The sequence below is a fragment of the Cynocephalus volans genome, chromosome 6 (genome assembly GCF_027409185.1).
Source record: "Cynocephalus volans isolate mCynVol1 chromosome 6, mCynVol1.pri, whole genome shotgun sequence".
NCBI classification, from domain to species: Eukaryota; Metazoa; Chordata; class Mammalia; order Dermoptera; family Cynocephalidae; genus Cynocephalus; species Cynocephalus volans.
This window is the reverse complement of record NC_084465.1, coordinates 29,102,006-29,119,571: the sequence shown is the minus strand read 5'-3', so window position 1 is coordinate 29,119,571 and position 17,566 is coordinate 29,102,006. Positions and strand designations below refer to the sequence as shown.

The 17,566-nt window shown below is 35.1% G+C and overlaps 1 protein-coding gene across 1 annotated transcript in view; it reads right to left on the bottom strand.

Moving 5' to 3' along the window:
- Nucleotides 1-17,566, bottom strand: part of GRM8 (glutamate metabotropic receptor 8) — a 774,682-nt gene that overhangs the window by 285,615 nt on the left and 471,501 nt on the right. The window contains exon 6 of the mRNA XM_063099623.1: nt 5,500-5,700. Within this exon, the coding sequence (XP_062955693.1) occupies nt 5,500-5,700 (201 nt within the window). The remainder of the gene's footprint in view (nt 1-5,499; nt 5,701-17,566) is intronic.

Sequence of the window (17,566 nt, the reverse complement as noted above, 5' to 3'; positions counted from 1 at the left end):
TTTATAATCTGAGAGAAATGTGTTTTATCAAGTTAAACATTTATTCTATTTCTAGTTTGTTTGTTTTGAACTTATAACAAATATGTGGGTTATATTTTAATCAAATGGCTTTGCACAATCTTATGAAAGGTTTATAATTGTCTTATTTGACCTACTAACATACTGTAATACATTTCATAAAATCAAGCCATACTTATTTCATTAGATAGCTTAAAGATATTTTATGCACACAAATTTGCTTCAAAATCAGAGTATAGTGTTCAGACTCTCAAAATTATACATTCGAAAAATTTGCATTAAGTCCTTGAAATCAGTAAGATTTCTAAGGAAAAGAAGATGCTGATAAGTTTCATCTATAAGCCAGTCTCTGTGATCTGGCAAATGTTTCTGTATTTTCCTCAGAATATCGAACACTAAAATGGTTAGACTGCTACTCACTGCTGAGTTTAGGGAAGCTGCTTCATTTCTCTTGGTGTCAGGGAATTCAACCACAACATGAGGGCTTGTATCACATAGTTTTAAAGCTGATTCCTCTCCCAGATTCTCACAGATTCTATGTGATTCTTAATTGCATCTCCCTCAGGCTACATCTCATCCACCTGAAGAAGCAATGAGATTCAGGGACTTATACATCACCACTCTCTCAAGTTCCCACCTCCCTGCTCACTTTGTTTAAACATTCCCCATAAGTCACTTACAGAAATGTCCTAAATGTCCCCTTCATCCACAGGGAATGATCCGTGACAACCAACTTTGCACTACTGGCTCCTGACCACTGATAATTTGGAACAGAAGTGACATACAACATAAGTTTAGCTAATGAGATTCAAGCTTCCAAGAAGTTGAAACTGAGACTTAAAATAGATGATGCTAGTCTCAGCAGGAGTCCTGAACAAGAATAGCTAAATTCTAGAAATGTAGGCTTCTGCTACCTTGTGGATCTAGAAGTAGAGAAAACCAATATAAAGAGAACCAGACAATAAGGACAGAAAGACAGAGAGATGTTTGGATTCCTGATAAGTTTTTATTTCTTAAAACCAGTTTTTTTCTTAGACCCTTTTATGTTCTGCCTGAGTTTCTTGATGCATGTTCATAAATTCTTCCTTTTAGCTTAATTAAGCAAGTTTAAGTTGATTTCTGTTACATGCAACCAAACAACCCCAATCAATATGCCACTGCGCTTGACCTGTGCCTGACATGAACTCAACTATAGAAAAAAGGAGTGGTGAGTATCTCTTGAATTCTATCCATCACTTTTTCCTTATGATAAATAAGGTTCTCATAGCAACAGAAAAACATCTGATCCTATACAAGATGGATAGTATTAACATTTTATTGCCTAGAGACCAATCTGGAGTAAGGAATTGACATAGTTGCTTAAGTTCCTGAAATATCTGAACTCCTTTTCTCTATTTTATGTCTTTCTTTTGATAAATATTAGGATTTTAAAAAGTATATAGAAATATCATTTTGTTCAAATAGTAGCAAGAGAAGTCATCCTGAAAGGAAAATCTGTTTCCCTCTGGCTTCCCAAGTACATAGGAGAGGTTAAGAAAACTTGTAAGGAAAATATGATTAATTTCAGATATATCGTGATCCAGAATGTGCTTAAAGTACAGATGCAGAAGACGGTTCAGGTAAATTAATTCAGTGATGGAAAAAAATTTGTTTGAGTGATTAAACTCAATTAAATATGCCATAAGAAGCACAATCTTTTAAACCAAGTATCTTTAAACCACTGCTTAAGTAGATATCCCACATGCCTGATTACAATCTCAGAAAGATTGAATTTTAAATATAATTCTCTTCAATTGTATACCAATGGTCTGGGCACCATCTGGTTTCTCTGGCTTTTCACCTTCTGCTGTGATAAAGTGAAAGAAGAGTCTTCCTCCACACCAATGACATGGTTTTCCTATCTCAAACTAAAAAGGACCACAAAAAGCGGTATGTCCTAATATCTTATTAATGTCAATAAGAACCAATTTAACAACAATTTTATCTACACATAAATTAAACTTTGGGGCAGCCACTATTCAATATTTAAATAGGCATACTTAGTAGGAATTAAATAATTCCATCTGATGAGTCATTTTTTTGAATTACATCAGAGTACATTTTGTAGCTCGCTGATCTTGAAAGAAAATCTGAAAGGCCACATGGTACACAATTGGCAGCTGCCTTACAAAGCTTGTCCTTTGACATTTGGTAATAGCTATGCTAAAAACTTTCTAGTATATAATATTTTTGTTGTCGTGGATATTAAGTCTAGTCAAGCACACCTGGGCTCTTCAGCAGATTAAAAACTGGTCCTGAGGAAACCCTGGTCTGGCCAATGGCCCCCCTGCACTTCCAGTATTGGGGAAATGGGTTTGCTGTCCTGCTACGTGACGACGCTGGCCATCACCAACACAACCCCCTTCACTGGCATCCAATTAACATAAAATAGCTCCCAGCAGAGAACACAAACTCTAAAAGTCTACTTACAGCTTCTATTAAATCCCTGAGAAGAGCACTGATATTCAAGTCTGTGGATTGTAAATACACCCCACAGAGCCACTGGAACCCTTCAAGGTACCTTCAAGACCAGTAAGTAGGACTAGGGGAAGTGAACTGGCTAGGGATATACCAATCCCTTCAACCCAGCAGTTCTTGTTTTAACTGATGGAAACATTAAGCTTCTGAATAGGATGTTTTTAAAGATACAGTTTTAAAAGCAGAGTATACGAGAGATGTTCTTCATTTATTCTTCAGAGCATAGTACATCCTCATATCATCAGAGCTTGAAAGAATTATAAATCTAGATCAAAGAAGATTATCTTTCTTTTCCTTGAAAACACCTTTAATGAAATATCCTTTAGTGTTACAAGCATTACATTTCATAACTTTGATTGTAGGTACATATGAAAGCAGCCAACGAGAGGGCTTCTGCTTTTGCTGTAAAATTTTGTTAAATAAAATTGTTCATTTGGCTGTCAAAGTCCCATATAATACCTTTCTTTTAGAAATATGTTTCAAGAAAATTTATTCTCTTCTGAAAAGTAGGTAGGTTTACTTCCAGCATATAGTGAAAATTATTATTCCACTGGATTTCCCTTTATGCTTTGACTGTTTAGGAAGTTGAAAACTTAGTGTAGTCCTTTATTCTGATTACCTTTTTTGTTTCTTTCTCCTTTAATAGTTTTGATGGTGTAATGCTATTTGAACAGCCCCATGTGTCTTTTTTTTATCATAAACAGGGAAAGGATTAATAATGAATAAACATTAATAGATAAGCAAACAACAAAATTTAAAAATTGATAAACATCCTGAAAGTTACTGAAAATCAAGAAAATTATACATTCCATGATAATTTGCTTACATTTGGGTTTCTTACTCTGAATCATCAGCTGTGGGAACACAGCCAAGTTTAAAGCCCAGCAAAATAAATCTCCAAGGAGCTCAAAGAGATTTTCTTTCAAACTCATACAATAAAATTCATTTATTTTCCATGACCCTCATCTGGAATGTACTTAATCATGTATCAGACAATTTTCATTATGCTTCAATAGCTTTCTATTGCTTTCAAGAAGAGGAACAAACCTTAAGAAAGGCCTATAAGCCTCACATGGTCTACATGGGCTTCCTGTTACTCCACCCTTATCTCAGACACCTGTCCCACTCAGATTTCATCTGCCTCTAACTTCCCAGATTAGGGAAGTTTCCCTATTATAAACTCTTAAGTCCAGCATACCTCTTTTTTCAGCACTCATTGCAGATTATGTAATTATGCTTTTGTGTGCTTCTTTGATTAATATCTAATTTTCCCAAGAAACTTAAAATCCCATAACTACTTTGTTTTCACCAGTAATTCATCTTTAGTACCTATCCTAAAGACAAGCATAGCAACAGCAACAGCAATCTGATAACATAGAAAAAGGGGGAAACCTATAAAAAGTGGACAGAAAAAATCAAATATCATCAAAGTCTAGAGGTAAGTTGTCTTAATAGGCAGTACATTAAGACCTTCTTTAATATCATTATATTACAGTATGGAGTAATAATTGAAGTCATCACAGAAGGATTTGGTTTTGATCTATGGTGGAGATAAAGAAGAAATTAGTAATTTGCCTTTTAAATGCTTTCATCCACTCTTCTTTAAAAGATTTCCCTGTCTTCTGGAGGTGAGCTCTAGTTATGGAGAAAATTCACTAATTTGCATTCTTCTTCCCACCTGCTGACTAACAATATCGAATAAAGGAAGTGTTCCCCAACTTCACATGTGTGAAAATAACCTTGTATTGTAACACTTCTCTTTTGCTTAATTTGATAATTGCATGAAAATTATTTTCAAATTCACCTTAGTGTTTATATTCTTTTTTAAAAATAAATTTTATTGTGTATATTTGAAGTTTACAACATAATGTTATGGGATACATACAACATTACATAACATTAATCCTTTTGTTATAGTCTTAACAAAAGGATTAATGTTATGTAATGTTTCACAAAAACTCTTCTGAAAATGAGGACATTCTGTTGAATATAAACCAAATTCTGTCTTATGTTGCTTGAATAAAGCAAAAGAAGAAGTTTCCACTTGGATTCTAAATTGAAGATGACCTTGTGCTTTTCTGAGAAAGGCTGGCAGCTGAGGTCACTGGAGTGTACTATGATAGACAGTGCAGAGCTGTACGTGGCTCAGAGGCATGTCCATTGTGTGGATTACAGCCAAACCGAAAGAATTAGACAGCTCAGAGCATTCTATCATTTCATTTGAAAATAATGGTCAAAGTCATGGGCAGAAGCCATTACAACTTTCATGAAAGAAAAGCAGCATTCAATAATTCCATCACTTCAGACAGGCAGTTTGGCTATTCTCACTGAATACTATGCATCCAGTATATTCTGTATCAGTTTCTTGTGACAGTCACAGAAGCAACATTTTCGTTTCTACAGTAGGAAAATCCCATCTACACTGCATTGTATGTAGCTCCTTGCTTCAAGTTGAGTACATCATTGGGGAAAATACAAGGAAAGAGAAGATGGAGACAGAACACTCCTAGAGTGTAAACATATAGCGACTCCAAATCATACATACCCCTCAAGTCAACTTACTGTTTTAAAAACTTAAAATCAGTTTCAAAATAAAATGTCTACAAATCCTGTTCTAATAATGGCACAAACAAAACATTCTCAAAGGTATCTACTCTGCTGTCAATGGTTTCAAATGAGCATTCTAAGTTATTTCTGAAATACTGATATTTAAGTAGAATATTTTGATTGATAGAAACTTATATTTAACTTCTGCTTCTTACAAGAGCAGATTAATGATAGCACAAAAAAATCTGAAATTTTAAAGCAGGTGGAAAAACTCACACTTCTAATTAAAAAGGAGAATTGTTTCTAATCCTGTGCTTTCCACTCTGCCTGATTATCTTCTATATATAGGGGACAAAACATGCCCTGTCACTTTTAAGGTATTTAGCGACCAAAAAAAAAAAAATAGTCGTAACTTACCATTAAAATTTACAGCCCGAATATAACCAAGTAGCTCTTTCCCATCAATGGTACTCATTCGTGGGCAAAGGCCAATGTATCCTGGGCAGAGATCTTTGTGCATGTTGTGCAGGGCATAAGCCATAGAGTATACTGCATCAATTACAAATTGGACCTTTCCCTCCTGTTCATAAGACGAATCCCGAGCAATTCGCTCCAGCCCTGCAAAATAAAAGGAAGAACCATCAATCGACATTCTCAGATTTCAGTAAAAGATGGCATTAGGGCTAACATTTCCATCATTTGAGGCGCACTCAATGAGATACAACTATTTAATTTTACTTCTGATTACTTTAGTTCTGTATTTAATGAGTCATGTTTTTAAACTGGGTATTGAATTTTTATTTGGAAAGAGTAGAAACTATTTCATTAGCAACAAAAAGATATAAAGTAAATAAGAGACATGCAGTTTCATTATCTTTATTTCCACCTTCTATGTCCTATTATATGTACATTCTAGTAATCACATAACATTCTGGTAGTGGCTTGATCTTTTAAATAAAATGTACAGAATGTCATTCATTTCATCTGCCTCAGCTCCAGGAGCATCATTTACTTAGTGGCCCAAAGTAAGATCTCTGCCTCCCCACCCCACCCAACCTCAGATCTGTTCTTGTTTTATATGTGCTCTATTTGGGAGCCTTCTTCTTCTTCTTCTTTTTTTTTTTTTTTTTAATTTTAACTTCTTAATATACATTGTAGTTGATTTTCGTGTCTCTTTACTTGTTCCTCTTTCCCCCTCCCTGTATATGTCAGTATTTTCTCAAGTGACTCTGGTTATCTTTTATTTAATTTATTTTCTTTTTGGACTCAATTTTCTGTTTTAATCTTCTTTTAAAAGATGTACATCTCTTGAAAATAATGTCCTTCAGAACAATTGTACTTGTGTTCAGGCATATTGAGGGCTAAAAGCTGGCATTGGTGATTACTTTTGGGTTGGTATTTATTATTTAATATGTAATAGAAACATAGAATTTTTAAATGGAGGATAAATTAGAGATCGACTATGACCCAACATTCTCATTTTGAAGATGAAGAAACTGAGATTCATAGAGATTATAGTTACATGCTGTGGACGGAACAGATTCAGGAAGCATTCTCAGGTTTCAGACTGCAAGCCCAATATTATTTCAATCCCCAGAAAAATTTGATAGATGGCAAGAACGACAGACATGCAAGAAAAAATTACAGAAAGGAGACCAAGAGCTTCTTGAGAAAGTATAAAGAATCTCCAATTATTTCCACACACCCCCAAATCTTGCACATCTGGTAACATTTGGAGAGAGCAAAAGCAAGTACTTTAAACTTTCCAGTGGATGTTAGTTAGTAACCTATAATAAATAGTCTTTAAACTCAACAAATATTTTCTTAACACCAATCCATATACCCTATAAACTTAGAGAGTTGAATTAAGATAGTTATTTTATATTTGAGTATTTATAGTCTGACAAAACCAGTAACTTTCTTCTAGACAAAGATAGCAATCAGCTTATTAAATTTTTTTCATCCAATCATTGGGACTTTTTTTCTTCTGGTTTCAATCACTTGTGACACTATTCCTTTAGATGATGTTGGTTGGTGTTCTAGACTCTGCAGTCTGTCATGACACTGAATTCTGATTTTCCTTTTCCAACATGGCTTTTCTGATTTTTCTCATGTCTCAACATTCCATTCTCCAAGGCTGAGTCTCTTTTTTCTCCAACCTCAGAATGCATTCATTCTCAACACTGTCAACTATTACTATTACTATGGTCTAGCAGTAAGCATCGGAGTCCAAACTATTGGTTATAGAGTCCAAAACTCTATATATTAATCAATTTAATTCATTTTGGAAACTAACTTTTTGGAAAATTAGTTTTCTAAGCCTTTTTTGTCACCTAATTCCAACCCCACATTTCCAATTGCCTCTCATATCTCTGGGTAGCCTGCTTCCACGTCAAACTCAACATATGTAAAACTAGGCTATTGTTGTAGGAAATCACATCATATTTCCCTAAACCCTTCAATTCATGGCTTTGCAGGTTTAGCAAAAAAGAGACAGAGAAGACTAGTTCTTAAAGAGCTCAAGGTGCCAAAAGGTTATTGTCTCCTTCAACTAACCTCAGCTGCATGATCTAAGCTAAGATCCATGCAGATGGGGGACAATAGTCTCTCTCTATCTCCTGAATCCTAGGACAGCACTGCTTGTGCCCAGACTCTCACTGTTGTGAAAAGAACCCTTTCAACTTCTGCCTAAAATTTCTCTCCCATAATTTTAACCACAAAGAATACAATCCATAAATAACTGTTGAAGAATGGTTTAAGCAACTAAAAATGTTCTGTTATTTCTTTAACGACTCTTAACTGCTCTGGTTAGAACAGAAATGAGAGATCTCTCAGGACCTAGACAAAAATCTGAACAGTTCCGGGAAAACCAGAAAACAGAGACAAGTGACAAGAAAATTTAGTTACAGGAGACTGAAATAACTATTTTCAGGATCAGTCCTTAGGTCTAGATAGATATCCCAGTGTTTCATTTATTCTGCATCACTGAAATTGATAACCGAAAATGAAGACTATAAGTCCCAGAGCAGTTATTCCCATGCTTGGTTATCTTCTTAATTACAGATTCCTCGGTGCCACCCAGACTTGTTGCGTCAGGGTCTCCTGACTCGGGGACATGAAGAATCTGTCATTTCCAAAACTTCCCCAGAGATTCTGATACAGCCAGACTGGTCTGTGGACCAGCTTTTCTAAACCACTTCTCTCCAATATCCCAATCCTTAAAAATATCAGTATAGTTCTACTGTTTAGAGAATTTTATGGTATTGAAGTACCAAAATAAACATAATTCTTTCATATTATGTGCTACTAGAAGAAAACTTGATCAAATTCTTCCCCTTTTCCCACCAGATGAAGAGTCAAGGGACATATAATTCCCAATTATCTACTGATTTTAAAGCTTCCACCTTGTTCTTAGACACACTGGGAGGCTTGGAGCCGATTTCCAGAGTAGAAGTCAGAAATACATGAATGATTTGTAAGTAACAAAGTTTAAAGAATTAAATGTTTTCCTCCTGGGAGGGCGGAAGCACAAAATAGAAAAGGAGTAGAAAAAGAAGCATCAGAGAGGGGAGAGAAAGGGAGTTGTAGCAACACGGGGAAAGGCTTGAGCCCAAGGTGCAAAAATGGAACAGGGATTTTTTTTTTAAAACACAGATGTCTAACATTCCAGGTTAAGTTGTTTGTATTGCTGCTCTGTACATCCCTCTACTGCAGAAACACACACACACACACAAACACGCATACACACTCCTCTTCTGTGAGTATTATGTTTATCCAATTGTGTTTTAGTTTGTGGGCTTTAAAGAAAAGCGAGGATTTCTATGTTGTCATCACTACAAGGTGAAGGGTAGATAGCAAGCATACAATTAGCAGAAAATGCCTAAGCCAAGTTGCTTCAAAAGAAGCAGTGACCACGAGAGAACATTAAGGTGTAGGAAAATTTCCGGAATCCATGAAATACATGTAAGAGTTAAGCATGGGTAAATATTTTATATCTTTAAATTTACTCTATCCCAAAATGTTCTGGATTCAATATATTATGATTCCAATACCACTGCATCTTTGCTGTTAATTTATAAAGATATTCCATAGCATTCAATAATTGGAATTTAAATATATACAACACTTTTTGATACACTGTGTAATAGAGATGCCCCAACTTAATAGACATACTCATCCTTGCTTTTTCTTTAAAAAAAAATATTTAACTGCATATATAATGGATTCATGCACACTCTAAAATAATACACTATCTTATTAAAGGTAAATATTTAAATTTTCATATTCAAATTTTTTCTTTTCGAGGCTAGTTACAAATTCCAATTAGTTTGAGTGAAGATTAAATATATCAAACTTCATATTATGTTTTCCTTTTACAGTAAAATTTCAGAAGTCTGTCTAGTGACTAGTGTCACATATGAAGCAATGGATACTATTAGACTTTTCTGTGAATCAATGTAAACACATAGTGACAAACTAAAATACCGAACACTATTACCTTTGCTAAAGATAAAAAGAAATCATTTGGTTTCTTTCCAGGCTATTTAGACAATATATTTTTCTGTTCCCTAACACTTCAACCCCATAATGACACTTACGATTTTATAGCAGCTAGAGTTCTCTCCTCACTTCCTATCTCTGATTCTCTCATTCACCCAAAAGAGGAGTTTAGGAAGCTGACAGTGACTCCTCAACTTAATTGGCTGTAAAATTTCATTATGCTATAGTTTCTAAAGTTAGCATTAATGTATTGCTATAAAGTGCTAAATATTGTCAAGGCTGTATGTCAGCCATCCATTTAAAACGTCACCGATTGTAAAGTTGTGATGTGTTTTAGCGTACAGCTTAAAATTAACAACATATAGCAACATGTTTGCATGGTAGGAGATGAAGTCAGCCTCGTAAATTTCGTAGCAAGATCATTTTGTTTTCATTAGTGAAATCTAAAACTTCCAATTGTATGTCACGTTCCTGGAAAACAGTAAATTCTTGTTGGTCCAAGAAATACCACATGTACTTCAGTTAAGTTTTTTTTTTTTTTTTTTTTTTTTGCACACCATGGTGTATCTTCCTGGGTTTTGTTCCTTCTTAGTAAACAGGCAAATCAGCTCAAATTTTCAAGCATTGGACATATTACAGTGTGAGTTCCTAAGATGAGCCTGACAAGAATTTTAAATTATTTGACTGACACATTATTGTTACAGGGCTTTGCTTTCTAAGAATTATTTATTCCCAGAAAACCAAACATCCAGTTGGTTGCATTTTTTACTACTGTCTCAGCTTGGGGTAGAAATAATCCCACACTCTACATCTGTAGGTTAAAAAGTATTTATTTTAGTTTCTCCCTGAATTTTTTTAAAGTTTGCAGCAATTATTTTAAATAATTAAGTCATTACCTTTGAGTCACTGTGGAAAGAATGGCAAGAGGCAAGAAGAGAATTAGTGAACCTGCTATGAATAAATACAAGTGCATTTATGCATATAGGACCAAATTTAAAAGTCATTCTGAGTTCCACAAAAGCTCCATGTGACTCACAATTGATAACCAGGAACAAGACTGTCCTGCTCGACATTGTGCTTTTCCCACTACTGCACATATATATCATGACTGCATAACGCAGTGACTTTTAAATCAAGAACCACACCAAGAACCATACTGCAAGCTAAAGAGTAATTGCTATCAAGTTGACAAACACAGATCATCTTTTACTGAATATAAACTGATTTGAGTTCAAGGATACAACAGGGTCAGTAAGAGGAAGAAACATGAGCATGTTCAACTATATAGGAAGATGTTCTGAGCACTAGCATGCACACATGAAAAAGTGTGCACATCCCACACTGCAGAGGGATGAAAGCAAGGGTGCTGATATATAGCAGAAAGACAAAGTGACCAATGGAAGCAGCTGGCTATGGGAGAAAGAGGAGTGAACAGTCCCACAGACCTGGATCTTAGAAGGCAGGTGGCCTTGAACACATTAAGCCTGGGCCTTCAGCTGGAAAAGTTGCCCAAGGAACCTCTGTGATAGGGTCCCCCATCTCTCCAGCCTCATCTGCTGGCACCACCCACTTCTCTCTGCTCCACTATTAGGTCTCTGAATACAACAGGAGATCTCCAAACCACAGGACCTCACTCAGCTGTTCACTCCATAACTCTCTTCATTCCCTGCCTAGATGCTTACAGACTCAGGTAAGATCAAGTCAGTTAATATTTAATGATCTTCTTTTCAATTTAAGAGCCTAGATCAGGTTATAGAACATTTCAATACAAGCTTTAAATACTGAATATTGTTCACTTGAAACAGAGCCGTGATCACTATTTTATATAATTGCTGGGAATGATGTATAAAGGGAATTTAAGCAAGCATAGGTTGAATGTAGAGATGTAAGTTGGGAGGCAGGTCATGTAGAGAGAGTGGACACGAAAATAAAGGGATGAGAGAAAATATATTTCAGATACCAAATGGACAGAATCTGATCACCTGGTTAAATATGGCAGTCAAGGTCAAGAAGCAATCAACAACGCGGGGTTTTGAAGCTAGGCGGTAGAACATCGGCACCACAAACAGAGTTTGGAAAATCAGGCGATGAAGAAGAAAGCTTATGACATTTCCCCAACTGTGTCACGACCTCAGTTAAAAAGACTAATTTTTAATATTCTGCAGTATTTATTAAAACCTCTAACATGGTATAGACTTTATATAAATTTGTTAAATCACTGAAAGAATAAAAGGTCCAAATATTTAGAGTTATCCTGTAACAGTAATGAGGTTGATAATTTATTTGTAACATTTTAATATTTTAAGCCCCTGGGGATAAAGTGCCTTACACACTGCTTTACACATAGCAGAACAAATGGCCTGAGAAGTCTAAGACTTGAGTTCTAATTCTAACACTATGACCAAATTATGGCAGTAAATGATAATTTAAAGTCAGATCTGTCTGAACCAAAATCTCTGCCATTAACTACTGTACCTCTTCCTCCTCTGTGAAATTTTCTTTGATTCTTGATTCTTCCAGCTCAGGTTTACCTTTTGCTTTTCTGAACTCTTATTTAACTTACAGCCACTATATCCACATTGGGTTGTCTTATAAGTTAAGTTGTAAATAGAGATTCTGTGTGTACATGTGTGTGTATTAATCTATGAAGAGAGTTGTGGAACAGGAGTTAAAGAATATTATAAAATAATATACACCTTTATAAAAATACTGACTAATAAAATTAAGAAATAACAATACTTACATTGAAAAGTATTAAAATATGTTTCTATAGCATTTTAAGCATTTTTCTGAACTATAAAAAAAATCACCTTGCTTGTGAATTTGGGACATCCACCTGAGATAAAATTGGCATAAAATGGCTGAAAGTTACAGGCAAGATGATTGGCTATTTGTGGTGAAAGCCAAAGCTAATAAAGCCTACAAATTTTTATTTATAAAAATTAATAAAGTATTTTAGCTTAGGCGAGTAGTGTGTTTGTGTGCTTATGCATCTATAGGATTTCTTTAGAAATAAAACATCAAACTCAAAAGAGAATTTCACACCTAAGGTTCTGCTTTGTGGATTCAACAGTAGGCTTTGTCAAGGACCTGCAGAGACAGATGTATTGGACTAATGAACTAATTTGAGCCTCAGCCTTATCTATTTACAAAGGGCAGAGAAAATTAGAAGTTAAGGGTCCTTTGCTGAAAATCACCTGCTCTCTATCTTCTTCTGTAATTTAAATGTAGCAGAAAGACTGAAGGCTCTTAGCCGCCTGAGGACACATCAGGAGACACTTGTAAATCAAGCACTGAAGGGCTCAAGATCAGCCCACAACAACTTCTCTCCTTTGTGTCTGTCAGGAAATGGTAAGTGCTTTAGGCAGGTGCCAGGTGTCCCCTTCAGGTGTTAAAATTTCCATGCAATGCCCTAGGGTTTCTAAAACACTGAAAAACCTAAGGTAAGTGGCAAATAAGATTAAGAGTGTATCTTCAGGCAAAACAGCCAGTTTAAAAGAAAGATGTTCGGAAAAGCAAGCTATTTTATAGATATATCTCTCAGTCCCTCAACAAAGAAAAAGCTGTTTGATTAAATTTAATCATGTTTCATTTTCTACATAATGTGAAAGATCCTGCATGTGAGAGACAAATTTTGATTCAAAATAATCTGTAAAACTCTTGATAAACCATAGTTTCTCTCTTCAGGATATATTAAAGACACCCTTCTCTCAACACACACACACAGAAGAATTCAAATTTTCCCATTCATAATTCTCACTTCAGCAGATATAACTTCTAATTCTACCCACACCAATATGTTATAGTCATTGCAGACCCTAAGACTAGGCTCAGAATTTGCCTTTTAAAAACATATTTCATTTTTTTTCTAATTACAAAAATAATACACAGTCTTAGTAGAAATGTGGAAAATAAAAGTGTATAAAGAAGAAAATAAAGAACATCTATTATTAGCCTGCCATCTTAATTATTATTTTTATATTGTTCTAGTGCCTCGACATTTCTCTCTTTGCCTCTTTATTTTTATTTAAGGTAGGATACTCTTTTTAACATATATACTCTTTTTAATATGCTATATTCACTTCACTTACAGTGAGATGTTCCCTATATTGTAGGAAAGCACAGTTTTTAATCTTGTCTCTAATCTTTAATCAAGATTCTTATCTAATCTCTAATCGTTTTATAGATTCGGGTTTTTGTACTTAACTCTTTTTTGATACTCAAATATGATGTTTGGAGCAGGGTAAGGATCCTAACTTATGCTTTCCAAATTGTGAAACAATTCTTCCAGAACTACGTATTGAATGAATATTTTCTCCCATAAATGTATATAAAGTCAATTTTAACACATATACCAACTTAGATATTCATAAGTATATATCTGGAGTTTCTGCTTTAGGACATTTTTCTCTTAATATGGCAATACTACATTTTTTACAATTATTGTGATTTTATAATGTTATACCATTGGTTCATGCAAACTCTACTTTACTCTTATTTTTTAAAATGTCTTGACCGGTCTCGCAAATAAATTTTAGAATTACTTAAAGTATTTCAAACATTGCAGCTTTTACTAGAATCAAATTTTAAAATTAATTGTGGAAGATTTGACAAAGCTACAATATTAAATTCCCATTTGAGAACATGAAATCTCTGTTTATTCAAATCTTCTTTTGGAATACTTTATAAAGTTATGTCACATTTTTAAAAATGTATTCCTTGATATCTCATGTTTTATAGATTTATGATATTTTTTCATTTTATTTTTAACAGGTTATTCATAACACAACTCATAAATTTTACTTTATTTTTAATGCTTAACATTTTCCTATCCTCTTATTTAAATTCTATGCATCCTAAAGGCCCAGATTAAGTCTTATGTGTTCTGCACAACAAGAAAAATATCATGGGCTCTGAGACCAGAAAGATCAAAATTTTAGATCCTGCCTCTATGTCTCTTATTCTTCACTCATAAAAATGGAAATTGACTACCTATTTTGCATGATTGTTGTGGGGATTAAATGAGATAATGTAGAGAAGCTGACACATTATATAGTGTACATATAAACACTATTATTTTATATGTGGGGCTATAAAATACTTAACCTGTTATAATATGCAACACTTTTCCAATTGTACAAACAAAAGAAATCACAATAGGAAAAAAACCGAGTATATATATTCATGTATTCATTCAATAAACATGAAAAAGGCAATTTGGTTTAGTGATTAGGAACAGCCACTTTGCAGCCGATCTGCCTGGGTTCAAATCTCTACAGCACCATTTACTAGTTATGGAGCTTTGAGTAAGACTCAACCTCCTATGCTTCAATTTTATCTGTAAAATGGGGATAATAGTAGTAACTCCCCCACAGGGTTGCTATCATAATTAAATGAGTTAATATTTATAAGGCAGTCTGAAGAGTGTGTTGAAAATAGTAGGGACTATATAAGAGGATATTATTATTTTTACCATCATTTTTATTATTATCATTCATTAAGCTTGTGTGATAAATTAAGCACCCAGCTGGATTCAGTATTCAACAAGAATTTACCTAGTCCCTGATGTCATGGTGGGAGTTAATTAGGTGAGCAAGGGAAGTGGGGGGAGCACAAAAGGTTGGGTGACAGCAAATGGCAAAGGCCCAGTGATGGGGGTAGCAGAGGAGTACGAGGGGCTGAAATGAGGTTATTGAGGCTAGAGCAGAGGATACAGGAGGTGGCATAGGTGGGGCCCGAGAGGGGCGTGAGTCCAGATAATGGGACCATGAAGGCTACCTGGAGTCCATCTGTCTTACCAGATTTCCAGTAAAGAGCTCTACTAGGTCAGGAACAGATGGAAGGAGGAAAGAGTGGATGGGGTAGGCCAACTGGCAGGTTGTTACATAATTTGGACAGGATCATATGGTGGCATGGGCTAAGGTGGTGACGAAGAAGAAATGTGAATACACTTGAGACATTAGAAGATAAAAATTAACAGGATTTGGAAATGGGAGCTGAAGCAAAGGGTGGTAACAAGAGTGACTTCTAGGTTCCTGGTTTATGTATCTGGACAGATCTTGGTTCTATTCAATGAGATGAGCATCACTGTCTAGGCCAGAAATATAACATCCCACCAGATCTGCATATTTGCCTAATGGGTAATCAATATGGTAAGTTATTTTCTATTAAGACAGGTCAGAGAAATACCACTAGCCTGCACCTTCTAGAAGCTCTGTCTGCTCACTTGGCACTATAGAAATATACCCTGCCTGATCTGTAGCATTAATAAGTTCAGGTTCAAGGTTTCAACACTGGGTTACCATTATTTTTACTATTATTTACAAACCTAAGATGTAAATTACAAGTCAGGAACTGGGGAAAGAGATGGCATGAGAATTGTTTCCAAGACTGTGTTATCATTCAACAACTGCCTTCCATCATTTTATTTACAAGTCATTAATAGTATTCTCTCAGGTATTTCCTCTTAAACAAAAAGTTGAATAATAAATATGATAGTCTGCTTTATTTTTTTAATTTTTTATTTTTTAATAATATTCATTATTACAAATCATGATTTTTCTTTATGCCCTTTACCCAACCTATCCCTCCCCAAACCCCCATCCTGCCTCCCCCCCATCTCTAGTATCCTTAGGTTTGTTCTCTCCTGAAAGTTCAACGTATAGCTTCAGTATTTTCTATTACTTCTTGTCTTTCTGTCTGTCTGTCTGTCTGTCTGTCCATAGCTACTCGGGAGGCTGAGGCTGGAGGATCACTTGAGCCCATGAGTTCTGGGCTGCAGTGCGCTGTGCCAATCAGGTATCCACACTAAGTTCAGCATCAATATGGTGACCCCCCAGGAGGGGGGACAACCAGGTTGCCTAAGGAAGGGTGAACCAGCCCAGGTCGGAGACAGAGCAGGTCAAAACTCCCGTGCTGATCGATAGTCTGTTTTAAATGTAAGCATAGGAAAGTAAAACTTTTCCCCTTACACTCTTTCCAGTTCCACCTTCCTATTCCTCTACATTCTCTATCTTTCTGTTTTAAGATTTTGTCAACAATGAAATATATTACTACAGGAACACATGTTATGAGCCCCTAAACTTGTCATTAATAAAATAGGAATGTCCATACTAAAATGACCTGAAAAGTCATTCTATCTCTTTTTCTTAAACTTCATGACACAATCTGTTCATGGTCTTGACATCAATGCACTGGGTTACAAACAGCATATTTTCAAAACAAAGAAAACAGACAGAAATCAAATGCATTTCTAGGAGGAATGAGAAGTATTGTTTCTCAAAGCTTTGATGTCAGTTGTGAGGTTTGTGTACTGGATTGCGATATACAATAAATTATTCATCTAAGTACAGTCTAAAAAAAGAGTTTAAAACTCACTGACCTAATCCAATTCCCTTATTTTACAAATGGCGAAACTGAGATAGAGAGACTGAGTGATTTTTCCACATCCAACAGCTCATGAGAAGGAAGATCCAGGAATAGAAGAACCCTAATCACCTAATTCCATGACCATCCTTTTATAACATGTTACTTATTTTCAGCTGCATTTTCTCTCTTGTTGTAATTAAGTTCCACAGAGGATAAGGAAACCTTAAGGGACTCACTAAATGAGTTTGCCCATGAGGAATTAAAAGGCTTGAAAGAATAAATGGATTATGGAAAGAAATGAATAACAAGAGCATATGACTTATGGAAAGGTTCTCTATAGCAATGGAAACCAACAACAAAGAGTCCTGTTTTTTGGCTGAAATGGCAAAAATATAAATGCAAAAGATTTTATAACAGAAACTTAAATTTAAAAAAAAAAACTGAAAGTACCTTATGTATAAGATGTATATCCTTTAAATGGAAAGCTTAAGGTGTCTGTGTGTGATACTACACCACGTAGATGAAAAGCTAAAGCAATAGTTGCCTCTGTACAATGCCGGCAATCCTCTGGATGACTGACTAGGTCTTTCACTTTTCTTCTCAATTTTAGGGGTCA